Source organism: Brassica oleracea, chromosome C3 (assembly GCF_000695525.1).
Source record: "Brassica oleracea var. oleracea cultivar TO1000 chromosome C3, BOL, whole genome shotgun sequence".
Classification (NCBI taxonomy): domain Eukaryota; kingdom Viridiplantae; phylum Streptophyta; class Magnoliopsida; order Brassicales; family Brassicaceae; genus Brassica; species Brassica oleracea.
This window is the reverse complement of record NC_027750.1, coordinates 2,309,704-2,336,172: the sequence shown is the minus strand read 5'-3', so window position 1 is coordinate 2,336,172 and position 26,469 is coordinate 2,309,704. Positions and strand designations below refer to the sequence as shown.

Sequence of the window (26,469 nt, the reverse complement as noted above, 5' to 3'; positions counted from 1 at the left end):
GAAAAAAAAAGGTAACTTGATTACAAAGCGGCGCGTCGACGTCACACTCCGACGTAATTAAGGGCTCGCTTTTAAACAATATAATATGATCACTTCCTTGTAATGGTTCCATTGTGATTTTATGAGTAACGAGAACTCCTGGCTTCAATAACAGACTACAAGGCAGAGACAACACATGAGGCTGATGAGTTGATGATGAATGAGGTGGTATTCCTTAACGAACGCAACGTTATACCTAGCAAGCTCAATACCTCGTCCAACATTGATAATCTATGGTACCTAGACAACGGAGCAAGCAACCATATGACAGGGAATCTAGAGTTCTTCACCAAGATTGATAGAAGAGTGACTGGGAAAGTGAGATTCGGTGATGATTCGAGAATAGATATAAAAGGAAAAGGCTCAATCATATTCCTAACTAAGAATGGTGAACGCAAGGAACTTTCAGACATCTATTTTATTCCTAATCTTAGGAGTAATATCTTGAGTCTTGGGCAAGCTACTGAGTCTGGTTGTGAGGTGAGGATGAAAGATGATTGTCTACTCTTGTATGATCGTGAAGGGAGATTATTGGTGAAAGCAAAGAGAGCTCTAAATCGACTCTATAAGGTGGCAATGGAGGTTGAAAATACAAGATGTTTGCAGCTAGTACATCTAAAGGAATCATCAAAGTGGCATGCACGCTTAGGGCATATAGGCTTGAGTAACCTAAAGAAGATGGTGGACAAGAACTTGGTTATCGGAATGCCCAAGTTTGGAGTTGAAAAAGAAATCTGTGAAGCTTGCTTGCGTGGGAAGCAAATACGAGAATCGTTTCCACAAGCTAGCTCATATCGTGCTTCAAGGGTATTGGAGCTAATACATGGGGATTTGTGTGGTCCTATTACACCACAAACTGCTGGAAGTAACAGATATGTGTTCGTCTTAATAGACGATCATTCAAGATACATGTGGTCCATTCTCATGAAGGAAAAGAGTGAAGCTTTCACAAAGTTTAAACGATTCAGAAGCTTGGTTGAACAAGAGACGGGATTAAAGATTAAAACCTTTCGTACAGATAGGGGAGGAGAGTTTACAAGCCAAGAGTTCAAAGATTACTGTGAAAGCTCAGGGATTAGTCGTCATCTAACCGCTCCATATTCGCCGCAGCAGAACGGAGTTGTCGAGAGAAGAAACAGAACGTTACTTGAGATGACACGAAGCATTCTAAAAGCTATGGATGTTCCAAATTACTTGTGGGGTGAGGCTGTTAGGCACGCAACGTACCTTATTAATCGCATTCCTACAAGAACCTTGTTACTACAAACTCCATACGAGAGCTACAGAGGAAAGAAACCGTGCATCGAACATATTAGAGTGTTTGGTTGCGTGGGGCATGTGAAAGTAGATAAACCACATTTGAGGAAGCTAGATGATAGGTCACGACCATTGGTGCATCTTGGGATTGAACCGGGATCAAAAGCATATAGGCTATTGGATCCATCGACTCGCAGAATAATAGTAAGCCGCGATGTCGTGTTCTGTGAAGAACAGAGTTGGAAGTGGAGAAAAACAGAGAAGGAGCCACATACGGAGATGGGTGTGATAGATTTTGCTAACAAGGAAGATAGGAACGATGACGCAAGTAGTGGGGTGAGTATTAAGGATGAAGAAAGCGAAGAAGATGAGAAGAATCTTGATCAACCACCAGAGATACTAAGACGGTCTACTCGTATCATCAACAAACCGAGTTATCTTGATGACTATGAGTTATTATGTGAGGAAGACGAGCAGTATGATTTACTATGTGAGGCTGAGTTCGAGAACCTTCTTATGCTTATCAATGAAGAACCGTGGAGTTATGGTGAAGCAAAAGAAAAGAAAGTGTGGAGAGATGCTTGCAAAGAAGAGATCAAGTCGATAGAAAAGAACAATACTTGGACATTAGTTGATCTTCCTTCAACCTGTAAGGCAATCGGATTGAAATGGGTTTTTAAGGTGAAGAAGAATGCCGATGGAAGCATAAACAAGTATAAAGCGAGGCTTGTAGCCAAGGGATACATTCAGAAACATGGAGTAGATTTTGACGAGGTCTTTGCACCTGTTGCTCGCATCGAAACAGTCAGATTGATCATAGGAATGGCGGCTTCACATCGATGGGAGTTACATCATTTGGATGTAAAAACTGCTTTCTTATACGGAGAACTCAAAGAAGAGGTATACGTTAAACAACCTGAAGGCTTTGTTGTGAAAGGTAGTGAGAATAAAGTTTATAAATTGAGGAAGGCGCTTTATGGGTTGCGACAAGCTCCTCGGGCTTGGAATGAGAAGCTTCATACGGTCTTGTGTGAGCTAAACTTTGAACGATGTCTTAAAGAACCATCTCTGTACCGGAAGAAGCAACACGAAGATCTCTTGCTAGTGGCTGTTTATGTGGACGACTTACTTGTGGCAGGGTCTAACATAGAGATGATTCACGAGTTTAAAAGAGCTATGGCGGCAAAGTTTGAGATGTCCGATCTCGGAAGATTGAGCTACTACCTTGGGATAGAGGTCATTCAACGAGAAGGAAGCATAATCTTGAGTCAGGAACGGTACGCTACTAGGATCTTGGAGGAAGCTGGCTTAATGGGATGTAACTCTGCGCATATACCCATGGATGCAGGAGTTAAACTCGGCAAAGCAGAGAAGGAAGAAGGAGTTGATGAGAGAGAGTACCGCAGAAACATTGGTTGTCTTCGGTACTTGTTACATACGAGACCTGATCTTGCGTGCAGTGTGGGAATCTTGAGCAGATACATGCACAATCCCAAGGTATCACACAACGTGGCTTTGAAACAGGTACTCCGTTACTTGGCAGGGACATTGAGCTATGGTTTGGTGTTTGAGGCAAAGTCGGATGAGAGTTTGGTTGGCTATAGTGATAGTAGCTACAATGTTGATCCAGATGATGGAAAGAGCACGACTGGTCACATTTTCTACCTCGGTGGTAACCCCATTACATGGTGTTCTCAGAAACAAGAGATCGTCGCATTATCATCATGTGAAGCAGAGTTCATGGCAGCGACAGAAACGGCGAAGCAGGCGATTTGGCTGCAGGATCTTCTCAACGAGGTGCTTGGTCGTCCCGGCAAGATTGTGGTGATAAAGATCGACAACAAGTCGGCAATAGCTCTGTCCAAGAACCCGGTTTTTCATGGACGCAGCAAACACATTCACACAAGGTTCCATTTCATTAGAGAATGTGTTGAAAAAGGACTTGTGAATGTCGAACATGTTGCAGGAGTAAGACAGAAGGCTGATATACTTACGAAAGCATTAGGAAGAGTTAAGTTTGTAGAGATGAGAAGTCTCATTGGAGTTCAAGACTTGAAGAGAGAAGATTTCAAGCTTAAGGGGGAGAGTGTTGAGATAAGCATGAAATAGCTTAGAGTACAAGCTACCTAATCCTATTGTGTTTGAATTTATCTAAAGGATTAGGAAATAGAGTTGTGTTAATCCTAATGAGTTTAGGATAATTATAAAGTTATATAAAGAGATGCAAGGGTGTTTGCATATCTTATGAGTTTGAGAGCTTTAGTTTTTTGAGTTGTTTTCTAAAGCATTGAGAGAGTTTTAACAAAGCGTTCTTTGAGAAATATAGTTCTTTGATTCAATAATTAGTCGTTACACCGTCTGCATATTGGCGCGTAAAAAGTGCTATAATGACCATTAGTTCATAATTATAGCAACTTTCATTAAATTAATTGCCAACTTTTGTTGATGATCCAATTAATTATAGCAACTTTCACTAAATTAATTGCCATTTTTTGTTGATATTCCAATAATAGACTACTCGATCAACTTAATATAGAATTGCCGTTGGCTATAATCAGAATGGGTGTTCCACTACTCCACCATTAGTTTCACCAACAACTCAACTTGGCTTTTAAATGCTTACAGTGGACTACTGCTTTTGTCACTAATTTATGTTAAGATATTTTTGCACGAAAGATATAGAATTAAAAAGTTTTATTTGGCCGTTACAGACCAATCCTCTCTGTACACTTCATGAGCGTCAAGATGGATTTATCGAAAAAGTTCAATACTATGCATTCACAATATGATATTAATAAGACTTTGTTTCATTAATTATTACACCTGGATAATACAGCGATGATAAGTTAACATGTTTGTATTTGGCTACTAAGCATTTTATGATTGAATGGTGGGAATACTATAAGAAATTGCCTTTTTTATTTCTTAGTTGTCAATACAATAAATAACGAATTAATCATTTGTTTTCTTGGTTTTTGTACACTCTTTCCAAAAGAAAAAAAAAGGCTAATCATGTGTGTGTTCTATACTCTACAGAATGTCGATGAAAGTACACAAATATTCGAATTAGGTCGGTCGGGACATTCATGTTTCAATGAACATCAAAGCAGCAGCACATGTACCACAATGTATCGAAAATATAAATAATCACAAAATCTTAAACTATATTCGTCAGTTCAATTTCAGTTGTAAAGTATGATCAATCATTTGAATCTTGTACACTAAAGAAGAACAACAAATTTTATAACAATAAATAAAAGGCCCAATCGGCACAATTCAATAGCGCGACAACAACTGTAATGGTTAGTTGTGTAAATCAATCACATTTCTATATATTTAAATTTAGTATTATAAAATTAACAAGTTGTACACAAGAAATAAATAATCAGAATTATTGAATGAAATGGTCTTTTAAATTACATTTTAAATTAAATTAATAAGTAAAACAGCTAAGCCATTCTAGGTCTATTCTTCCTCCCCCGGTCTGGACGGCGCTCGGGGGCTTTTGTTTTGTCCCGTCCCATAGTTGCTACTTATATATGTGATAGCCACATGCACCACATCATTCTCTAGTTGACAAGTGGAAGTATCATTGACAAACATGTGGTGTAGTTCCATTTCAAATTCTGACGGTGTGTTTTGTTTCCTCTCGTGCCAAAATGGACGGTCGTTGAGGATTAAGATAATGCTATATTAGTATTTTGCGAATGTGGAGAAAGACGAGAATTTGGAGATATTAACTGGATGGAGACACCAATCCTTAATTAACGGATGTGTTTATTAATTTAGTTTAACCCTCGATTAAAGCAGGACCAAGCTTTCTTCCTAATTATAATTACGGAGTATTAATTTTCATATATGTATATTATGTGTAATGTAATCCTGGATTTAAGAAAGTGAACACATTAAAGTAAATATCAGAGGAATTGCACTAATGTCTTGTCTATAATTATAATCTTTAAACAATTATATCTCACTGTAAAGAAAAACAATTTTATCTCGTTAGATATAATCCACTTTTCTTTTTTTTGAACGACAGACATAATCCACTTAAGATTAACATGGTTACATGTTTTAGAAACTTTTTGTTGACAATTAAAACAGAATATAGTATAATAGTTAAATATGACCAATACTTGTGAATTGGTTAGGGGACATAGAATTCTTGCTGTGAACGACTTAGTTAGTTACTTTCAATAACATTGTATTAGTTAAATTTGAAATAGTATCCGAGTGAAAATGTTGTCCTTGAATCTTTATGCTTTAGCTTCCCCAAAGGGGAAAAAAAAAGATATGCTGGATGATTAGATAAGCATACATTGACAAACTTAAATCAAGGTATGATATCGTTATATGAGTATATTGTACCATACATTTCGTGTTTCAATAGTTTCATACAATGGACTCGTATTACTCCAGGTGCAAGTCATTACAATTATTTTATACCATTGGTTCCATTATTGAAAAGACTAAACTAAAATTAGATAACTAATCCTGAGAAGGGCCCATGAGGCAGTTCTTTACATTTGTTTTCTGACAACGAACTTTTGAATGACGTAATCATAAGCTCCAATAATATAGTACATCACTAAAGTTTTTGCATGGATAAAAAAAAATTGAATGGATGGTTTTCCGAAAGATAATTCAAAGTGGGTAACACAACTCCGGGATTCCATACCATCACAGTAATTTCATATGTACTAGCAACATTACTTTTATTTTTATATTTACAATTACTTCAACTAGGATTTTTTACGTGAAATATTATACTGGTGGACCAACAAAACAAATATATATCATAATTAGGCTGGGTGCAATGTCTCTCATAATTGAACTGGCCCGGCTTGTAGATAAGTTTAGTTTAATCTGTAACTCCTTTTACAGCTACTCTTGACTTCGAAGTTTCAAATGCGTAAATTCAGGGAGAATATGATTGAAAAACATAGCAACAAAAAGCAGAAGAAAATTCATTCTGTGGCACAATTTTAACATTGTAACGTGGATGGTCTTGTTCAGTTCTGATTCCATGGCCTTTCTCACTGCGTTGTTTTCTCTAAGTTTAGCCACTTTTTCTCTCTTCCTTACCTGATCAGTTACTTCCATTCCCATGTGGTTAATACCGATTTTCTCACGAGCTTTGTTGTAAACAGGCTCATCGTATATCAAAAACGTCTTTGATCCAAACAATTCTGTTTCAAATGTGATCTCTTTCTTTGAGGCTTTTGCCTTTTCAAGAACCTCTCTCTTGAAATCTTCACTCTTTAACTCCAACTCCCTGGAATATCTCCACGTCTGTTTTCCCCAAAATGTCCTGAGACATAAGAAACACATTCTCATGAGAATGATCAATGATCTAACAAAACCAATGTTTAAAAAATCGTTAGACGATAACTAGGTGATTTGTATAGGCTAATTAGCTACTAATCGTATTATTCGGGGTCTAAGCGGGACTAGGTGTTAACAGATTGATTTATTTTATATATTTTATATCTATATTAAATATTTAATTTTAGAAGTAATTATAAAATTACCTGGATAAATTATAGGAATTAGACATACAAAAATAATAAATTAGATAAACTTGTAGATTCACACTAACATTATTGGTTGATTTGACAAATCTAAACCAATTTAAATCAATTTAACCCTATTCAAACCAATTTTAGTCGGTTTAGAACCATTTAAACCGATATGAAACACAAAAATCAGATAATAAGAAAATCAATTTGGTTATGGACGATTTGCCGTCTAGGCAGAGGTGCATAAGCCGATTTTTAGAATACAGAACAAAGAAGAAACATCTTTATTTTACCTGTTCTCGTAAGGTGGGAAACTTGTTGTAGATGAACAAGTAACGTAGATCTTTGTCTTGATGTCCCATAACAATAGGTGCATTCTGTAGTATGAAATGCAAGAAACCTTCAGCTCTCTTAAGATTCTGAGTCAACTCTTCAACCGGTGCTGAGTGAGACTCCATAGTCTTCAAACTCTCGTTCAGCTTCTCAATCAACCTCCTCTATCTCTCGGTACTCGCTTCAAGCATCTTTTCCAAACTCAACGCCTTCTGTTTCCAATACGCAACCGTATCAAACTCCTCGTCGATCTTAACCCTTTTCTTGTGCTTAAACCTGCGGTACAAATCGCTAGTATCATCCAAAACCGGAACGTTCTCAGGCTCTTGAGTCTCGAAGTTATGCTCCTCTATGATCTTTAGCTCTTTGGCCTCTGCTTCTTCTCTTTGCCTGGTGAGAATCTTGACCTCTTCTTTAAATAGCTTAACCGCGTGGTCCTGCGTGTACTCCCACTGTTTCACAAGGTTGGTGAGTTGAGAAGAGCCTTGGTTAGTCATGTTCATGAGTTCTGGTAAGCGTTTTAAATCAGCCATGGTGCGTTTCTCAGCGATATCAACTTCTTTTAAGGTGTCTGAATCACCGGCGGGTTTCTCGACGTTGAACCGGTTGTCTGCTTGGGTTCCAACGTCTTCGGGCCACATGGAAGACAAGACTTTGATGTCCATCTCTTCTGTCTGATCAGTCTCCATTTCTCAGGACAAAAACACTCTAATTCAAACAGCCTTTTTATTTAACCAGAATCTTGGTATGATCAAGAACCTGTATCAACGCTTCGGAGTCAGTTACAATCCATCTCTGACCAGAATCTTGATCTTTATGAAAAATGTAGTATGGATTTTAGCAAAAGAAAAACTAGAAGTATGGATCATTCATTATTCATTATCTTTGTCTCTCGGATTAAATATATTGGACCATGAAGTCACCCATCAAATGTGTTGTAAATGTATCGAAGTTTTAAAAAAAATCCAATAATAAAAAAAACAGGGGTTGTATATGAAACCTTTTGAGCTATGTTTTTTTTTTTGAGAATTACCCTTTTGAGCTATGTTCGGAAAGAGAAACACAAATGAAGAGGATTGAATATAAAGCTTACCTTATGTTGGAAAGAAGAAGAACATCATCTTGGAATTATCGAAAAGTTCAATATGTATTTTTATGGTTTTATTAAGACTTGATTTTAAGATTTTTTTCATTAATTATTACACCCTGATTATATACTGTTGATGATTAAAATTGTATTTTTGTAGCTACTACTTTTTTTTTATTAACTACGTTTCTATATATATTTAATTACATTTTTTGATGATTGGATGGCGAGATAACGTATGAAAATGCTTCTTTTTTACTAGTTGCTCAAAAGAAAAAACGAATGAGTTATTTGTTTTTTTTTGGCTTTTATACTCTTTTCCGAAGAAAACTTTTCCGAAGAAAAGTAAAACTACCATGTGTTTCAAGAGTCTATAGAATGTCAACGGAAGTAAACAAATATTCGAACTAGGTCGGGACATTCATTTTTTCATGAACATCAAAGCAGCAGCACATGTACCATAACTGTATCGGAAATAAAATTGGATCAATAGTCCCGAGAGGGCCCGTGTCAGAGTTCTTTACATTTTTTTTTCTGGCAACGAACTTTTGAGTGTCGTAATCATAAGTTCCAATAATACATCATTAAAGTTTCGGCATGGGATGGTGTTATGAAAGATAATTCAAAGTGGGTAACACAACTCCGGGATTCCTTACCATCACCGTAATTTCATATGTAGACTATAGTAACATTACTTTTATTTTTATATTTACAATTACTTCAACTAAGGCCTTTAATATGAGAAATATTATACTGGTGGACCATCCAAAAAACATCTAACTAGGCTATATACATTATGTCTCTGATAATTGAATCAAACCTACAATAGACAAGTTCAGTTTAATTTGTAAACTTTTTTACAGCTACTCTTAACTTCCAAGTTGAATGAAACATAGTAACAGAAACGCAGAACAGAATCAATTCTGTGGCACAATTTTAACATTGTTAGAAGGATTATCACCAAATATCACACAAGAAAGCAGCGAGAGATATATATATATATGATTTAGAGAAAGCTTCAGTCTTAGCTCCAACTCCTCTACAGAAATATTTGCTCAATTTCTTGTGGCATTTTTACTACAATCTCTGCGTATGCTGCAATGAGCAAAGTTAAATTCAGTTGAAATAAACAGTAAAAGCAACAATTAACAGATTGGAGTTTAATCTAGAAATACCTTCAGGTAGTGATTGGATCCTTAAGGCATCCTCGGCAAAAGATAAACGCACAGGGATTGCTTGACTTGCAAGTTTGCTTAACCTAGGGCTTGTGCACTGCCTCTTCAGCTGGTGCATTGGCCATGCTAGAACTCTTACTTTTGTCGGAAGTTCACACATAAGATTCCCATATCTCAGGCTCACCACCACCTTGCTTCAATGCAAAAACATTATTTGGTTTTGAAAAAGCTATAGAAAAGAAAACATGAATCTCATTCAAGTGGCAACAAGGTCACCAGAATTGTATTTAATGGCTTAAGAAATTGCTAACCAGTCACAATCATCTATCGCAAATTCAATCATGTGGTAAGGAAGACTGTGATAAAGCTCACTGATCTGATTTCCGTAGAGCTCTTTGATAAGCCGGACCTACAATATAGAATCAGGAGAAAAGGTCATGACCCAAAAGAACAATGTGAAACGCCAATCCGGCAAACACAATCTAATTTTGATCATCCACTCATGGAATCTTGATTGTTTTCATACCTGCTCCCTCCTTTCCACATATGCGTGCAGGAGATCCCCAACATTATCGAAAAATTTCTGGCGTCAACACAAGTTATAGACCAAAAAAAAAAAAGATTTTAAGAAAAGTAAAAGTAAAAAATATAAACTGAAGATAAGGAACTGTAGAACAACATCAAAGCAAGTTGAATCTCGGCAGTATATCCAGAAACCATGCTCACCTTAGCATTCGAAGAAAGTAGATCATTTTCCAAGTCACGTAGTGGCAAAAAAAATGGAATTGTGTGCTCAAGTACATTCATCTTCTCCAAAAACGACTTGCTCTCAAGCACACAGTGGTAAATCTCGTAAGTTTCTCCTACATATAAAAGAAATAAATCATCACCAAACAAAATTCCTAACTCTCTTTCGGTGATACACCAGGTCTGACGAGAAAAATCGCTATGTTTTAGTATAATTGCCATCTATAGTTCAAAATACCTGCAAAAGATGTTTCATACTGTATTCCAATTCTCGCTCCCTCTAAGCAATAAATCACCTGTTTGATAGATATATCAAATATATAAGCTAAAAACGACATGGTATCAATTCAAGGTGAGAAGTCACTTCAAAGTTAAGACTACCACAGTGTCAGTCAAAACTGTGAAATAAGAAGGGACCATGGTAAAATATGTGCTATCTAGGCTATAAGGCCTCCGCCAACAGAACGCATGCAGGTACGAACAAAATCACTTTCTAAACAGATGAATTTGTAAGAAAGTAAGACCTAGGAGTTACCTTATTTCCCACCCTGTAAGCAATTCGTTCTTCAAGATGAGAAACTGGTGCAAAACCTGAATTCCCGCTATCCTTTTTGTCAGCCTCCATATGCACCTACAAAGTAAAAGTCAACAAAATCAACAGATGGAAAGAAAAAGATGGATTCAAGATAACGTTTGACAAAGAAAAAAAACCAATCCATTTTATTTTATTTCGTCAGAACAGCATAACTAATCGAGAAAGTGTCTACTAAGCCCTCAACCAGATACTAAGGATTGAAACACCTATTTATGAAGTACACAATGATGGATGTGACCATACCCGTTCTCTTAGTGTAGCCAACAAGCCATCATTCCACTCTTCCCCATCTAAGCATACTTCTGCAGAGGAGAGGAGAGAAATATACGGATGAGCATACATACTCCTAAAACAAAAATATAGCCACAGATGATCCAAGCACGTCGTTTAAATAGTGCTGATGAACAATTCAGCAATCTATACCCACCTTGACTTTGGGATGCCCGAGCAGCTTCAAATTCTTTGCTTAACCGATCAAATATCATCTTATCAGAATCCCTAGCATAAATGATCACCAACTCAAAAGTTAAAACTTCAAGACGATCGATAAGTAAACAACATATTTTCAGAGGCGTATTCTTACCTGGTAAGACGGTCTGTCAATTGTTGATGCCTCTTGAGAAGATTCGTGACTAGGAAAAGAGCATAAAAAAATTAACTTTGAGTACTGGACCCAAGAAAATATGAACCACAAGAAACCATGTTACTCACATCGTGCTCGTGTTGAATCCAATGGAATGTCTTCGTCCAGCGAAACAATCTAGTAGCAGCAAAGGCAACTCTTAAAGAATCTGCCTTTTCAAGGTTACAACTGAAGATAATAAAACTGAAAAGGGTGTGTAATTTATTTACCATCTCTCCCATCTTTGCTTTCCAGAGAGCTCCCTATTGACCAAGCTCCTGCCAAAAACACAGAGAAGTTGATCATCAATGTCACATATCGTATTTTCAATTTGCATACATCACTTCTAAAACCCCACAATCCCATGATAACTAGCCCTAATTCAACACATATTCCAAAATTTGAGACGGAGATTCCTTTACAAAGAGTATCTCATCAGCTATAACAAACCATCCAACACCAGTACAAAGATGAAAAGAATCCTCACGCTTCATTCAAAACCTAAACCAGATTCTCAACGCAGGAAGCATTGTCAAACAAATTGAAACAACAACAAGAGAATGAGAAGCAAACTCCTAGCACGATCAAATACGCCTAAGCTCTATGAAATCACAATTTCTCCTCAGACGCGAACAGAGGCAAACAGAAACGAGAGGCTGAATCAGAATCCCTAGCATGTCTAATTCGTCGCAGCAGACAAAAAAACTAGAACGAAGAACACTAGCTTACCGACGCCGACGAGCAGAGAAGAAAACAGGTCGAATTGGCGGGGAGAGGCGAAGAGCCGTCGCAATCGCCGGGTAAGATCAGGCGGAGGAGGGACAGAGACTTAAGACCAGCGACGGGAGGTTGATATACATAATCAATACATAATAAATTAATCGGTTTGGTTATACCGGTTTGTAGTTGAAACCAAATTCCCCAAAACGCCGTCGTTTAGTCACTATTAATTGGGTGAATATGAGCTCATAATTAAACTGGGCCTCTTAAAAAGCCCATTAATAAAATCTTATCCACGAGCCAAGTCCGCCACGTGCGTCTTCCTTTCATATGGCCTCCGCCGTCGTCTCCGCTGCGTTTCGACTGCCGCTCGCTACCCGCCGATTCTCCAACTCGTCGCCGCGGATTAGCTTGCATCATCCCACGATCTGGACTCGTCATCTCCGTCGGATTACAACAGCTTCATCCATGAGCCAACTAACCAGCGAAACCGATGCCTCCCGTACTAACGACGAGAACTCGGCGGAGAAACCAGACGACGTCGTGGTGCAGTACGTTGTGCTTCGACGAGATCTGATCGATTCGTGGCCACTCGGAAGCGTGGTGACTCAGGGATGCCACGCGTCGGTGGCGGCGATCTGGTCGTTCAGAGACGATCCGGTAACGCTTCAGTACTGTGATCCGCAGCACATTGACTCTATGCACAAGGTGCTTCACGGTTAATCGAATGACAGTGTGAATCAATGGTGGATGATAACATTCGTTTTTTTTTTTTTAAATCAGGTCACTCTTGAAGTTAAAGGAGAAACTCAGATGATGAATTTGTCAGAGAAGTTGAAATCAGGAGGAATCTCTCATAAGGTGTGGATGGAGCATCCGGAGAATATTCCGACTTGTATCGCTACAAAGCCTTATCCCAAATCTCAAGTCTCTCCTTTCTTCAAGAAGCTCAAGCTTTGCAAGTGATTCTTCTCCTTTTTTATATTAAAAAATCTCAGTTATAAAGGGACACACTCTTTTGAATGTTAAGTTTTTGCATAGAGTAAAGAAAAGAAGCAGATGACTACTAGTTCATATGAAGCATTGATATGTTGATGCTTAACCAAAACAAGAAACAAAATTAACAATGAAAACAATTAAAAAACAATTGACACAGTTCTTATGTGATATAATATAGAGGCAGAGATGTATATCACTTAGATGCAGCAGTTTCATAGTCAATAACTGTCTGAAAGGCTCCAGCGAGAGCCAAGACCTTGTTCTTCCTTTTATTCTCTTGCATCTTACTTGCTATTACATCGTTGTATGCTGATGGAGATTCCTTCTTTCCTTGCACCACTTCCTTCTTTGCTCCTTCCTCTGGTGATTCTTCTGCTTGATCCTTTGTTTCTGTTGGTGCTTCTTCAACTTTGTTGCTTTCGCTCTCCGCTTCTTTAGCTTCTGCGTCTTCCTCTTCCTTGCTTTCTTCGACATTTTCAGCTTCTTTCATAACTGGAGTAACAACTGTCTCGCTATTCTCCTCGTAATCCTCAACTTCTTCCTTGTCTTTGTTGTTGTTTTCTTCGGTATTCTCTGGTTCTTTCTGCTCCTCTGTTTGCTCTTCTGTTGCATTCTCGATGATCAGTTCGCCTTTCTCTTCTTCTTTGGAGGCATCCACTAGACCGGTCTCCTTCTCTTCACCGGATTCCTCAGGCTGTACATCCTCATCTTTACCTTCTTCTTTGGACACATCCACTTGACCGGTCTCCTCTTCACCGGGTTCCTCAGGCTGTACAACCTCATCTTTATCTTCTTCTTTCGGCTCAGAAACTTGTACATCGGTCTTGACCTTGACAATCTCCTCCTCATCCTTATGTTCAGGCGCAGGAGGAGAAGAAGATTCCGGGGTAATCTCTTTTTTACCCAAAGGTTTCTTTGGAACATTCTCAGAACCTTCCTTTTTACTCTTGGAAGAGCTACCACCGCTCAGACCGCTCTTCTTCACCCCTGGAGATCCTCTTGAAGCCACAGGAGCTGACTTCACCGTGCTGCCTCCTCTACCGCCTCTGCTGCTGCTTCCATGGAAAGATGAAGAGCGCAGACCAGTGGCAGGCTTCTCTCTCGGAACCACGGGTCTGTCACGTGAGCGTGCAGGAGAGGTGTTGAGAGACTTATTATGGGTTGACGAAGTTGATGAAGTCAAAGACGAAGGAGGACGATCAAAGGAACGTCTACGAAGAAGCTTGTCTTCGACAGCGCTGTTCTTCTTCAAAAACTTGACCGGGTCTGGTCTGGAGCTGATTGTGGGTTTGAGATAATTGGGCACAGGCTTCTCAGCTGTCTTCTTGTCAGATCCATCGGCTTCTGATGATGGTGCAGGCTTTGGCTTTCTGCCAAGAGATCTTGATCTGGTTAGGTTTGGGTTGTCTGGTTTCGTTTTCGTTGTACCAGAGCTCGTTGCCATTATTCAATAATTAACTAAATGACCTGAGAAAATGTAATATTTCAAAACATTATCAAATAGGTAGCAGCAATGCTTAAGACATTAATTGTTATGAGAAGAAGATATACCTTGAGGTGATAGGAGATGAATAAAAGCATTTGAACAAAAGAGAAGAGACGCGTATATCAAGAAAACTAACCTCCAAAGATTTGTGGTGGAAAATTAGGGTTCTTATTTATTTTTAGAACTCTGTTTTTTTTTTTGTAAACGGAGCTTAAATCCCGCATAACTTTGGTGGATGGTGATGGTGGAGATCATGAATCGTTCCTTTTATATATTTTTCACGTTAACAAAATAAGACCCAGTTATAACGATTTCGACCGTTTTGGGAAACCGTAGACTTTGTTTGAGCTGGATAATCTTTTCCACGTAATTGCAATTTAATTAGATGGCCATGCATATCTACATTTATTTATCAGTTTTTTTGTTTCCTAGTGAATAATAGTTTATTTCCTTCAGTTTTACATGCTCAATGGGGAAGTATATTCTTCCTTATTTAGTTTAAGAATAATAATTAAATGTATTTATTTGTTTCTTATTAATTAATGACAATATATTTTTTTTGATACAAAGTAACCAATCAATATCTACAAATTAAACTGTTTTGTTTTGATGAAAATCATGACCAGGCATGGGCATTCGGGGGCCCGTCGATTTCGGTTCGGTTGATTCGAATTTTTGGATTTTCGGTGTTATGCTCATAAATCTCATTCAGATTTTACTAATTATAAGGTTGGGTTCGATTTGGTTCCTTCCGGGTTTGGTTCAGATCGGATTGTAACTAATGTTTGAAATTGTCCAAAAAATATATTTTTCAAACCTCAAAATTGACAAAAAAAAAATCAAAATATAGAAATTATTCGCAAATCTAATTAAAAATTAGTTAAACTATCTAAATTAACTAAACAGTATTCAAAATATCAAATAAAACAAACTACAAAATATTTTAAATACTTTGAAATATCTAAATCACCTTAACATATATATAAAACATTAACATATTTAATTAATCTTCGGATCCTAGTTTGGATTTTGGTTCGGTTCGAGTTATAACCAAATCTCAAAGTACTAAGTTCATAAGTTCTGTTCGGATATTTTTGTATAACAGTTCGGATTTGGTTTCGGTTTTTCCAGTTCGGGTTTAGATAGGTACTTCGGATTGGGGTAAAAACGTCCGGAACTAATCATGACTACGAGAGTAATTTATTTACAAGCGTTACATATAATGATTCAGTGAAATATTAAATCACAGATCTATTCATGGCTCCCAAGTCTTAGTCTATAGTATACAAATTACACTAGTGTGATTTATGTTTGTTAATTATGTCTCTCTGTTTCTGACTGTTTCAAACTTCCCATGCATGGGCCTACGATAATGGCCCCACGTCGGTAAGATCAGCACTCACAGTCTCGTACTTTTTTGGGCTTTGCCCCTTTTTGGGTGTTTAAAATGAAATAGTAGCTTGCATGAAGAGGTAGACGAAAAAAAAGAGAGAGTAGCTTGCATGAAAGGATTAAGTATATTGTTGAGGCCTGAGGGTTAATATTTTATGAGCCATGATCCCGATTAGATTATGTAATGAGAGAATCCTAACCGAGGAAGCATGTTTGGTTGAAATGGAACCGGTTTGGTTTGGTACCGTAAGTGTACATGTCGCCCACTCTTCCTGTTGTATACATGTTCGTTCGCATGTGATTAAAATAGATTAGAAGACTATGTCTATGGAGTAAGTAGTGTTCCACTTAAATGCATATTAGGGTTGGTTCGAAATGTGCATTTACACATATATAGTCCCTGATAACTTTTTCAACCAACTTTCATATAGCCCATAAATATGTCTGTTTAAGTTAATTAGTAGTATGTTCATAAACTACTTATCTTTCATAAAAAAGAGTCCTCTCATGGCATATGATGGTAACAAATCCCAATTTATTAAACATGAATACATGTTAATTAGTTTAGCCTTGTTGACCAAAGAAATGTTTATTCGTTTGATCTCTTGATTTTACGCCAAAAAGACGATACCGATACGTTTGTTAATATAGCTTTCTCGACGTTACCAAATAATTAATTAATTAGTTACAAACTCCATTAGTTTCACCAAAAAAAAAGAGAGAAATTTAATTAAATATCATTCCGTCTACAGAACGTAACGCCGCTAACGACAACGGTGTTGTTTTGGCTCTTCCGTCGTCATATGATGGCGACGCTAGTGTGGATCTCAGCCGTCCATCTTTAGCTTCCAATGAACCAAACCCGAAACCAACGGCCCTGATCTTTCTAACCGCTTTTCCACGTTTGCTACATCACTTTAAATGTAAACTTTATTTTAAACTAAAGAAGTTTATAATTATATAAAGAGAAAAAGACAAAAATAGCCATAAATCAAGTTTTTGTTCCAAAACTAGTTCTCAAAGTCAAAAATCACAAAAATAGCACTTAATGTTTTATCAAAAGTCACAAACTTAGGGTTTAGAGTTAAAGGGTGAGGTTTAGGATTTAGGGTTTAGAGTTTAGGGTTTAGAGTTTAGGATTTAGGGTTTAGGGTTTATGGTTTAGGGTTTAGGGTTTAGAGTTTAGGGTTTAGAGTTTAGGATTTAGGGTTTAGGGTTTATGGTTTAGGGTTTAGGGTTTAGAGTTTAGGGTTTAGAGTTTAGGATTTAGGGTTTAGGGTTTATGGTTTAGGGTTTAGGGTTTAGAGTTTAGGGTTTAGAGTTGAGAAATGAGGTTTTGGGGATAAGATTTCAAATTTTGAAAAATAAAAAAATTAAAATTTTCAAAGGATAAACTTAGAAAGGTGTTATTTTGGTCATTTTAGTTTTTTGAGTGCTATTTTTGTGATATAAATTAAAAAGTTACTATTTTGGAGATTTGCTCTTATATAAATCCCACTAATTTATATATCGTCTTCTCTCCTAGCTCTCCGCGTTTTCTTTTGTTAATTCACAGACGGCGGAGAATCGTCGCTCGGAAAACGAAAAAAAAAGGCAACGCCGTAAGTCTCTTTCGTGGTCTTGCTAAGATGATCGGGAGAAATAGTTCATATGTTTGTTTCAGATTCTCTCTTTGTGCTTTGTAATGCTACTGTTTCCGTCTGTGGATTGAATTTTCAATTTTGCACAAGTTTTTTTTTATTCAAAGGTCAATTTTATAGTTATTGTTGTCTTAGCTTTGATCGGAACGTGTGAGTGGAAGAGTTTCTCTCTTAGTGTTGAATCAGAGCTAATCTACATACGTTTTGAGTTTTTGAGGTGGTGATTGGTGGAAGCTTGAATCACGGGGGCAAAAAAAAGGGTTATTATGATTAATGGAAAGTCCGTGTTTTTAGAATGAAGGCCCTTTTGTTTTTTTTTTTCTCTTGGATGGGACCATTACTCACCTCTCTCTTTTCTCTCTTTTTGGTTTCTTTAACCCGTGTTTTATTATCACCTCTCTCTTTTCACGATCACAGAATCAGGTTCGTGGCTTGCTTGATGTTTATGATTCATCACATTATAAACACCTGGTGTCTTGCTCTTGAATAATCTATACATCCACTTCCATAAGCTTTTTTTTTTAATTTTCTGATTGTTCTCTCTGGAAGATTGTTCTTAAAGCTTTGGTTGGTGACTTGGGTTTATATTATTTATTAATTTTTTTTGTTTGGTGTTGCTGAATATTCTATTTGAGCTCACGCTGGCCTGACAGGTATCTCAAAAACAATATTGTTTTCTTTCTCCAGGGAAAGGGTGTCTTTGATTCATGGATAGATGTGCAGGTAAACGATTGGTTGACGGGATGGTTGTGCAAGGAAAAGCAAGTGGCCCTGTCCTGCGTGAACATATGAAGAAGAAGAAGAAAGATGAAAAGATAACTCCCCGGATTGGCTTTACGGACAACAACAGGAAAGTTGGTCGGCCTCCGGTTTGTTCTTCCTCAAATGGAAAGGAAAAAATTGCTGGGAGTTCATCTCGAACTCCGGGTGGATTTGGATACTTGAGAAAGCCAGCCAAAGTTACTGGCAGGAGACAGCCTTCATCTAATTTGGACACAGATTCTGTTCATGATGATTCTGCTGCAGCTGAGCCCACCCTTCCACGCCTAAAGACTAAAAGAAGCATTCAGTCTCAAAACACCTTCTCTGGAGGAGGGGTAATGACAAAGGCAGGAAGCTCAAGTAGTCATCAGAAATCTGACTTGGACACTCGAGTGGGTCCCTCGGTTTCTTCATCCTCTGCTAGCGACCGCACTGTAAGAGGTGGTCTGAGCAGGAATGGATTGAGGAATTTGAGGTGCAACTCTATTATGTCTAATGTTCTTCCAACTAGCTCAAGCTCGGCAACAAAAATAAGTGTGAGTAAAACGAAAAAATCTGATGGAGAGAGCAGCTCCTCTAGCAAAGGCAATAAGAGTGGCGTGTCAGTGCTAAAGGGAATGAATCAAAGTTCTTCTCATGGAAACGGAACCACACTTTCTGATAGCAGAAGGAATCGTGTAGTACCAACTATCAGGGATAATGGTGTTGTTTCAAGTAGTAGATCAGGACGACGTGGAGCTGTTGCATCCCTTGCTACTTTCCGACAAACACCTCATCCTGCAACACCAACCAATTCCAGTTCTTCTCGTACATTTACTCCATCAAATAGTTACAGTAGGACGAGCAGTAGTACCGGCCGGTTAGGTCGCATGATGCCTGGTAGCCCCTCTTTGGTGAACCGGGATGGTTTAAGTCGCTACAACATGAATGGAATTGCTGAGGTAAGAAGTTACCATCACCTTGTTGTCTGATTTCATTAGAAGCTTTGGCATGTTCCTCTGTGTTGTGATAACACTATTTTGAAAATTTCTCAGATACTGTTGGCCCTGGAGAGAATTGAACATGATCAAGAGCTTACATATGAGGTAATTACAAGCAAGCTTGGTCTTGTTATTTGAACATGTTTTGTCCCAGTCTAGAGTGTTTCTGACGTTTCTACTTCTTTTCCCACAGCAACTAGCCTCTTTAGGGACGAATCTATTCTTAAGTGATATGATCAGATTCTACGATCAGCATAGCGACATGAGGCTTGACATTGATAACATGTCATATGAGGTTAGTCTTTGCATTTATTTATTTTACCCCTTGGACGAGTATTCACCATTTTGAGCTTAACAGTCAAAAGTCTGTTAAGACTAATATCATGTTTACACAAATTTTTCAGGAACTACTAGCTTTGGGAGATGAAATGGGTACAGTGAGCACAGCTCTAAGCGAAGAAGCACTCTCGAGAAGCCTCAAGAAAAGCATTTATCAGGAGACAGATGAAACTGGTGCCATCTCTCTGAATAAGGATGATGATATCAAGTGCAGTATTTGCCAGGTCTCTCTTTTTATTCAACTACAAATTAATCCACTGCTTTGTCTAGTTTATACTTCACTTTCTTTTTTCTGCATTCTTCATACAAAATCTTGGATTTCATTCTTCATGAATCATGATTAATAAAAGTACACATTGAAATTTAATTAAAAAAGATTAAACCGATTTTAGGATATTTCGCAAGTAGTGCAGACAAAAGATAAGAAGGCTCAATTTCTAATGAACAAACAAAATTTTACAACAGTTGAGGATTTTTATGAGTCTTGGATGATCCGAGTAACTTTGCCCATTGCGACTGTTCTTCCTGATGATCTAAGGAACACTCTTCCAAGAGCTCTACTTTCAGAAAATGTCTCCACACAGACTGGATAATGAAGACTCACCTGCAGATTATCACAGCAAAAAATTGTCATACCAAAGCAGTTTATGTATGTTCCACAAACAAAAAGACAAGTGAGAGATTTCAAACCTCAAGCATTGCACTTTGTTTAGCAGTTAGACAACGAGGAGACTTCTTTGTCGGCTCCCCTGTTTTGGGATCAAGCATTGCCACAAGCTTCACAACTGTTGCTGCTTCCTTTGCATGGTGCACATGAAACTCCAACTATAAATGAGATTGGAAGGGGTCAGAAAACATTATACGAATAATAGGAGATTGAGCATGAGAGAGAGGGCCTTCTTCTCTTTTTACCTGAGAACCGAGTAAGATCGGTGTCGCACCTTCCAAGACGAGCACCATCAACTCCAAATGAGTTGCTACTGAAACTGGGTAATCAGGATGGCACAGCACACCTCCTGCCATCACTTGATTTGCATCGATCCCTTGCAAAGCTATTGCTACGTTATCTCCAGCTCTTGCGATGGTGCAACCCTGAGAGTCACGCTCCAAAGACCGCACGGTTCCTTGCTCTCCCGATGGCATAACTATTACCTAGCGGCAAGTTTCAGTAACGTAAGCCATCAGTTAAATCAGTCTCATTTGAACCCTTAAACAAGATACTAAAGGCACATCCATAATCGATTTAAAGCTAATGACAACAAAGATAACTTTACACTAAGACACCTTCCAGAACACCCAAACATAACTTGTACATAAAGTAATAGTTGTGTACCTTGGATCCTGAACGAACAGCTCCAGCTTCAAGTTTGCCACACGCAGAAACCTGCCCATGTGAGTTTGATCTCACAACGTCACATATAGGCATGAGCAGAGGCTTTGAGACGTCTCTACCAGGAGAGTTAACAGAGTCAACGGCATCCAATAAACATGGACCTTGGTACCATGAGGATAGGCGGCTTTCAGAGGGAGCAGAAACCAAATTTTGGTTCTCCATGGCACTTAAAGGAACCCACGTCAGAGACGACTCTTTAAACCGACACGACTGAAGAAAAGATCCAACATGCTGCCTAATCAAATCAAACCTGTCCTTGGAATACCCAACAATATCCATTTTGTTGACTGCAACTATGACTTGCTCCACGCCAAAGCCTCTAAGAACACGCGCATGCTCCCTCGTCTGGCCTTTCAAGTTATCAAAACCAGCTTCAAAGGCACCGATAGATGCATCCACGACGAGGATCGCCGCATCCGCTTGCGTTGCTCCTGCTATCATGTTGGGGACAAAGTCTTTGTGTCCGGGAGAGTCCAGCAAAACAACATGGTGTCTTTTGGTGTTGAAGTAAGCAACAGCCACCGTCATTGTTATTCCTCTTTCCCTCTCTTCAGCACTCTCGTCCAGTGCCCAGGCATATGCAAAGGACCCCTTGCCCAGCAACTTTGCTTCTTTCTCAAACTTGTGCATTTGTTTTTGAGATATTCTTCCTAGTAGATGCAGTAGTCTACCTGAAAGCGTTGATTTGCCGGAATCAACATGTCCAACCTACGATCAGATTGCAAATAATCAGTAATTCGCACGGGAGAAAAAAAAATCAGTATAATAGTCAAAAGAAACTTACTATGGCAAGGTTAAGTTGAGTTAGTGTATCTGATTCTTTATCAAGAAGCATCCACTCCTCTGGCTTATGGTTTGATTTTGATCTTGCACTTCTGATTTTAACATCTCTGGAGGTTTCTGTTTCCCTAGTCAAAGACATCTTGTTCATACTACCAGTTAGACTCTCTGACGCCTCCATGTTTTTTGAGGAAGAGTTTGTCTCATGAGACGTATCTGCTTTTGGTTTTGGCAAACTTTTGCCAGATTTTATGCAGCCAACATTAGCGTTGCTTCTACCTTGAGAGCTAGTTTCTGATCTATCTCTTTCTTTCTTTACAGGATTCTGTTCTGACAAATATTGCCTCTCTTTCTGCTTCATGCTTGCTGTTAAGAGTTAAAAACCAGCAATGGAAAAATCAACTAGACGAAAACAGAAAACCAAAGTAAAACACTCCCAAAGAGAAGTCTAAAATCTTGAATGATTGTGTCGATATTCATCCCAATTTTATAAGAAAAGATAAACACCATATCCAACAAAGAAATTAAGTAGAAACAGAGTACTATTGAAATAAGGAAAAAAAAAGGGAAATCCTTATTAGACTGGAACTAAAACTTCAGTATTACTAGCATCACCTGAGATTCTCAAAATAAATCATATAGGTTCAATTCAAGTGAGAAACAATAAGAAGAATTTGGATACTATTGATTCTGCCATCAACTGCACAAACACACATCTATTCTATAACCAAACACCTAGAGATAGCAAAAAACACTACTTTTTATCAAACATATAACAATATCTCAACCAAGTGACCTCAGAAAACAAACTCACTGTAGTAACAACAAAACTAGCTTCTCTGACTAATACAAACAACAAAGTCTTCACTAACATAAGATTTTGAGGATAGAAGAGACAGTACCTGTATTGTTATTGATGGTTTGGTTTCCACCAGCCACTGGGTCAAGACGAATAGCACCGCAGATATCACACGCATTCATACTCTCATCATTGTCATATGTACAGATTCCACATCTCCAAGCTATTTCCACTTCCTTATGTTCAGCTTCTTCTGCAGAGTTCATACAAAAGAGATCAATTAAGCCACAACAACAAAGACTCACAAGATGGGAATGCGGAAGATGTTTACCATGTTCATCATCATCATCATAGTCATAATCATACGCATCTTCATCGTCGAAACCATCATCGTAATCATCGAAATTGGAGAATCCTTTACGGGGCATCGTTTGTTTCTACGATCCTTCCAGCTTCTTCGCCTGCGAATTGATTATTACCGGCGATGGAGCCGAAGAGGAAGGATCCGGATCAAGGTTTGGGTCCGGATTCGGGATCCGGTTGGATAGTTTAATTAATTTGGGCTTTTAATGGGCCTGTATGCTCTGGACCAACAGCCTATTGTTTTCGCGAAAAGTTTTAATATTGATCTGAGGATTTTTTTTGAACAACGGAGTGATATTGATCCGAGGATAACATTCCATCGTCAGCTGAATTTTTTTTTAGTTTTGGAAAAAAACAAATATATATATATATTTATTATAATAATGTGTAGCATAGATATAGCTTAAACCCCAAAAAGCCAAGTAAACGACCGCTACAAATAATGTGCCAGTAGTACAAATAATGTGCCACCTTTTTGGCACACTAGTATTAAACGTGATGAAGAAGATAGAAGCATGCATGTGCAACAAACGTGCCGAAATAAATCAAAACCAATCCCAACAATAAAAGACATATTAACAAATAAAAACAAACTAAGCGATGACTCAAACTGAAAACAAAAACAAAGTACTGATGATAATACAATAACCATCGATTTTGTTTCTCGAGTTCAGACAGCTGCACACATATTCTCTCTGACCAGTACGTAACTCGGATAGTTCTGTCTGGAACTTATTGGTTAGAACAAAACAAACACAAACTAGACATTTTTTGTTGAAAATTAATCCGTATAATTATTCAGTGGAAATCACGGACGTGGAATATATTAGGGTTTTTGATGACGATGTCGTACATGTAAACGGAGTTGAACTTGGAGAAGTCTCTGGGTAAGGAGATGAGGTCGATGGAGGAGCGTTTGTGGTACTGGATGAGATTTGGGTCGCCATTGAAGTATCTCTCCCACCCAAGGCTCATTAGGATCTGTTCGAGTGATGAGTAAGAAGAGACTACTTCACCTGTCGGCAAATAAACCAAAACATTCCTACGGCCATGCGTCACTCCACCGGACTGGTTTGAATTCTCCACTAGACGTATAACTCCGTTGTTGAATATCCAAACACCTGACATGGTCTCACAAAATGAGTTTATAATTCTTGTTAGATATGGTAGTAAGGTAGATATTGCTTTGGTGCAAGTTTATGAGAGAGATTGTATGTGGGCTCTTTATTTATAGCCATAAGTGGCACATACATGGGGTGAGTACTTGTTGATAAAATCTAAACAAAACTACTTTTTGTTATTTTTATGTACATTCCTTTGGTAGAAGACGACAAATGATCGAAGTCTTGAGTGCCTATTATTTAAGCGTAAAAATAGTGCATTTTGTACAATTCTTTTGAATATAAAACTATATTGTTTTCTGGAAAAGAAAAAAAAACTACTTTTAATTTACAAGGTAAAGGAATCAATATCCTTTTAAGTAAAAAGTAAATCAATATCTAGATCGAATAATTGGAAGATCAAACAGAATTAGATGATTAATCGAAACGCATAAACACTGCTTTAAACGAGACATATCGCTGTTAAAACATTAGAGAAATCATTTCTAAAGTCACTTGTTTAATTGGTTTTTATTCTCGACAGTGACCTAAATCTAAAAATGACAATGGAGGGGGATTGGGGAGAACCTAGAAAGCTGACACACTTAAATCATATATTAAAAATATGAGAGGGTCGGATAAAGTCTGTCTCTATCGAATGGAGAATCTAGATCTTGTGGGACTCACTTTCACCATTACCTCAATTCTTCTCCTTCTATTCTATCATTAAACAATACTTTAATATTCGTTATCGATTTTATTTTAATTACTTTCATAGTTTATTTCTTTATTCCGTCTACTTACACCTGTTTTGTTTGTTTTTTTTCATTATAATCAAATACTATATACGAAGATGCCTTAGTAAGGGGTGAGTTGATAATTTATCTGGTTTCTCACGTAAATGATGGATGTAGATCCGACATGGCAATGCATGCATAGCAATTCCTATCTTTACCATTTATTTCTATCTTTTTTCACTTACTCAGCTTTTTAATCAGTAAACCATCGATTGGAGCCTTAATGGTGGGCTAATTCACTTCCGAATAGCATATATATGAGAGAATCATGACTTAATTGTCTGCGAGACTATTCTCCATCTACTCAAAATTACAGCTCGATTTAATAATAGTTATCCGGGGCTAGTCGACGTAGTGGTTATTCACCCAAAGAAAAAATTATTCTAGCCAGCCAATTTCTGATTACATTAGTGCATGCACGAGAGCATCGTACGTCGTCACTGACCGAATCAAGCATTTAATTTTATTTTAAGACATCATTTTCATAAATTAAAGAAATTCGTATTCTTATTACATAAGTAGTAGAACGGAATATGTACTCTTGTTAACGTCTCGTTCAAGGAACTCGTTTTATTTGGACCGGAACGGAAATTGATACATCACACCGACAGCAGACGACAAGTTCGAACAAGCTTCTCTACGTATTGGCGTTTTACCTAATGATGCAAACCGTATAGATTAGTTTTACTAGTTGACGTAAACATAATCAATATATATATATATATATATATACAGAATGGCTTTTAATTAGAAATTCTTTGTATTATCTTCAAGCATATATGGGACGATCATTTCACGTTCGACTCTAATTTTCTCTTAATAATGATACATTTGAAATTTGCTTTCCTCGTTTTTATCACCGTTTCTCTTTTATTTTAAAATAGTATATTATCGCCTTTGGGTTATTTTTCTAAGAAAATGCACGATTTAAATTGTAAGATTTAATCTAACAAAGGAACATTTTATATGTACCCCAACGAATCAATGGCAAACAAAATCACTAAGACAATGGAAAAAGCATAACTAGACATAGAACCATCTTGCTCAGTTTTTCATGATCCCAATCCTATATTTAGATATGGATAGATGGCTCATAGATGACCCTTGATTTATTGGAAGTTCCTTATAATCCATACTTTCTGCACCTGTCTGGTCCGATCGTTTAGCCGCTCTCTTGGAGAGGCTCTGACGCCCTCATTAACGATGCTATCAAAGTCTTTTTTTTTTTTTTTTTTTTTGAAACACTTCGATGCTATCGAAGTCTATTGTGATCAATTGGTCAGAAAATAGACTTAAATATTTACTTAGAAGTTATTTGATTAAACTTGTTACTTATAAATAGTCGGACACCGCACATAATTAATATCTTGAAAAATATGCACTACAAGAAAACAGCGGTATTCTGACGGACATTCCGACGGAAAATGAAATCCTCGGAATTTCCTCGGAATATACCGACGGAATTCCGAGGAAACATCAATCCGTCGGAATATTCCGAGGAAATTCCGACGAACTAGTGATCGATCGATGCGTTTTTGGACATAT

At 37.7% G+C, this 26,469-nt stretch overlaps 7 protein-coding genes across 9 annotated transcripts; 2 read left to right on the top strand and 5 right to left on the bottom strand.

Annotated features, from left to right (window-relative positions):
- Positions 1–6,309: 6,309 nt before the first annotated feature.
- LOC106333970 (histidine kinase 5) lies at positions 6,310–7,887 on the bottom strand. Its single transcript, XM_013772348.1, has 2 exons — positions 7,109–7,887; positions 6,310–6,607 (listed from the first exon to the last, which is right to left on the bottom strand). Exon 1 carries the CDS (start codon positions 7,835–7,837, stop codon positions 7,313–7,315), a length of 525 nt encoding a protein of 174 aa, XP_013627802.1. The 5' UTR covers positions 7,838–7,887; the 3' UTR covers positions 6,310–6,607; positions 7,109–7,312.
- Positions 7,888–9,074: 1,187 nt separating this feature from the next.
- LOC106336504 lies at positions 9,075–12,202 on the bottom strand. Of its 2 annotated transcripts, none has more exons than XM_013775346.1 (13): positions 12,104–12,202; positions 11,605–11,652; positions 11,464–11,512; positions 11,336–11,384; positions 11,180–11,250; positions 10,996–11,054; positions 10,693–10,788; positions 10,396–10,453; positions 10,137–10,273; positions 9,937–9,993; positions 9,722–9,819; positions 9,411–9,604; positions 9,075–9,321 (listed from the first exon to the last, which is right to left on the bottom strand). In XM_013775346.1, exons 2-13 carry the CDS (start codon positions 11,614–11,616, stop codon positions 9,275–9,277), a joined length of 927 nt encoding a protein of 308 aa, XP_013630800.1. In that variant the 5' UTR covers positions 11,617–11,652; positions 12,104–12,202; the 3' UTR covers positions 9,075–9,274. The 2 variants fall into 2 exon arrangements, with proteins under 2 accessions (XP_013630800.1, XP_013630799.1); XM_013775345.1 differs by having other exon boundaries at positions 9,075–9,330; positions 12,104–12,199.
- A 104-nt stretch (positions 12,203–12,306) lies between these two features.
- On the top strand, positions 12,307–13,177 carry LOC106336505 (putative peptidyl-tRNA hydrolase PTRHD1). The gene is made up of 2 exons (XM_013775347.1): positions 12,307–12,802; positions 12,878–13,177. The coding sequence occupies exons 1-2, from the start codon at positions 12,425–12,427 to the stop codon at positions 13,058–13,060; spliced, it is 561 nt and encodes a 186-aa protein (XP_013630801.1). The 5' UTR covers positions 12,307–12,424; the 3' UTR covers positions 13,061–13,177.
- Positions 13,178–13,194: 17 nt separating this feature from the next.
- On the bottom strand, positions 13,195–14,766 carry LOC106336503 (arginine and glutamate-rich protein 1-like). Of its 2 annotated transcripts, none has more exons than XM_013775343.1 (2): positions 14,716–14,766; positions 13,195–14,560 (listed from the first exon to the last, which is right to left on the bottom strand). In XM_013775343.1, exon 2 carries the CDS (start codon positions 14,535–14,537, stop codon positions 13,287–13,289), a length of 1,251 nt encoding a protein of 416 aa, XP_013630797.1. In that variant the 5' UTR covers positions 14,538–14,560; positions 14,716–14,766; the 3' UTR covers positions 13,195–13,286. The 2 variants fall into 2 exon arrangements, with proteins under 2 accessions (XP_013630797.1, XP_013630796.1); XM_013775342.1 differs by having other exon boundaries at positions 14,645–14,725.
- A 3,233-nt stretch (positions 14,767–17,999) lies between these two features.
- Positions 18,000–20,036, top strand: LOC106336099. The gene is made up of 5 exons (XM_013774823.1): positions 18,000–18,034; positions 18,335–19,314; positions 19,408–19,458; positions 19,547–19,648; positions 19,758–20,036. Exons 2-5 carry the CDS (start codon positions 18,355–18,357, stop codon positions 20,034–20,036), a joined length of 1,392 nt encoding a protein of 463 aa, XP_013630277.1. The 5' UTR covers positions 18,000–18,034; positions 18,335–18,354.
- A 5-nt stretch (positions 20,037–20,041) lies between these two features.
- On the bottom strand, positions 20,042–23,251 carry LOC106336098 (HBS1-like protein). Its single transcript, XM_013774822.1, has 7 exons — positions 22,996–23,251; positions 22,768–22,917; positions 21,870–22,231; positions 21,026–21,793; positions 20,605–20,844; positions 20,383–20,517; positions 20,042–20,296 (listed from the first exon to the last, which is right to left on the bottom strand). The coding sequence occupies exons 1-7, from the start codon at positions 23,090–23,092 to the stop codon at positions 20,168–20,170; spliced, it is 1,881 nt and encodes a 626-aa protein (XP_013630276.1). The 5' UTR covers positions 23,093–23,251; the 3' UTR covers positions 20,042–20,167.
- Positions 23,252–23,406: 155 nt separating this feature from the next.
- Positions 23,407–24,231, bottom strand: LOC106336101 (flowering-promoting factor 1-like protein 2). The gene has a single exon (XM_013774824.1). The coding sequence runs from the start codon at positions 24,153–24,155 to the stop codon at positions 23,826–23,828; it is 330 nt and encodes a 109-aa protein (XP_013630278.1). The 5' UTR covers positions 24,156–24,231; the 3' UTR covers positions 23,407–23,825.
- Positions 24,232–26,469: the final 2,238 nt, after the last annotated feature.

What these genes read in the sequence shown, in the direction of transcription:
- LOC106333970 (XM_013772348.1), bottom strand. Translation starts at nt 7,837, where the DNA reads ATGGAGACTGATCAGACAGAAGAGATGGACATCAAAGTCTTGTCTTCC.
- LOC106336504 (XM_013775345.1), bottom strand. An exon ending in CTTACAGGGTGGGAAATAAG is followed by an intron (nt 10,454 to 10,692) that starts GTAACTCCTAGG and finishes TCTATCAAACAG; the next exon opens with GTGATTTATTGCTTAGAGGG. An exon ending in GCGATAGATGATTGTGACTG is followed by an intron (nt 9,605 to 9,721) that starts GTTAGCAATTTC and finishes TTTGCATTGAAG; the next exon opens with CAAGGTGGTGGTGAGCCTGA.
- LOC106336101 (XM_013774824.1), bottom strand. Translation starts at nt 24,155, where the DNA reads ATGTCAGGTGTTTGGATATTCAACAACGGAGTTATACGTCTAGTGGAG.
- LOC106336503 (XM_013775343.1), bottom strand. Translation starts at nt 14,537, where the DNA reads ATGGCAACGAGCTCTGGTACAACGAAAACGAAACCAGACAACCCAAAC.
- LOC106336505 (XM_013775347.1), top strand. Translation starts at nt 12,425, where the DNA reads ATGGCCTCCGCCGTCGTCTCCGCTGCGTTTCGACTGCCGCTCGCTACC. An exon ending in ACATTGACTCTATGCACAAG is followed by an intron (nt 12,803 to 12,877) that starts GTGCTTCACGGT and finishes TTTTTAAATCAG; the next exon opens with GTCACTCTTGAAGTTAAAGG.
- LOC106336099 (XM_013774823.1), top strand. Translation starts at nt 18,355, where the DNA reads ATGGTTGTGCAAGGAAAAGCAAGTGGCCCTGTCCTGCGTGAACATATG. An exon ending in ACATGAATGGAATTGCTGAG is followed by an intron (nt 19,315 to 19,407) that starts GTAAGAAGTTAC and finishes AAAATTTCTCAG; the next exon opens with ATACTGTTGGCCCTGGAGAG. An exon ending in ATCAAGAGCTTACATATGAG is followed by an intron (nt 19,459 to 19,546) that starts GTAATTACAAGC and finishes CTTTTCCCACAG; the next exon opens with CAACTAGCCTCTTTAGGGAC.
- LOC106336098 (XM_013774822.1), bottom strand. Translation starts at nt 23,092, where the DNA reads ATGCCCCGTAAAGGATTCTCCAATTTCGATGATTACGATGATGGTTTC. An exon ending in AACCATCAATAACAATACAG is followed by an intron (nt 22,232 to 22,767) that starts GTACTGTCTCTT and finishes AACTCTTAACAG; the next exon opens with CAAGCATGAAGCAGAAAGAG. An exon ending in CGATCTTACTCGGTTCTCAG is followed by an intron (nt 20,518 to 20,604) that starts GTAAAAAGAGAA and finishes TCTCATTTATAG; the next exon opens with TTGGAGTTTCATGTGCACCA.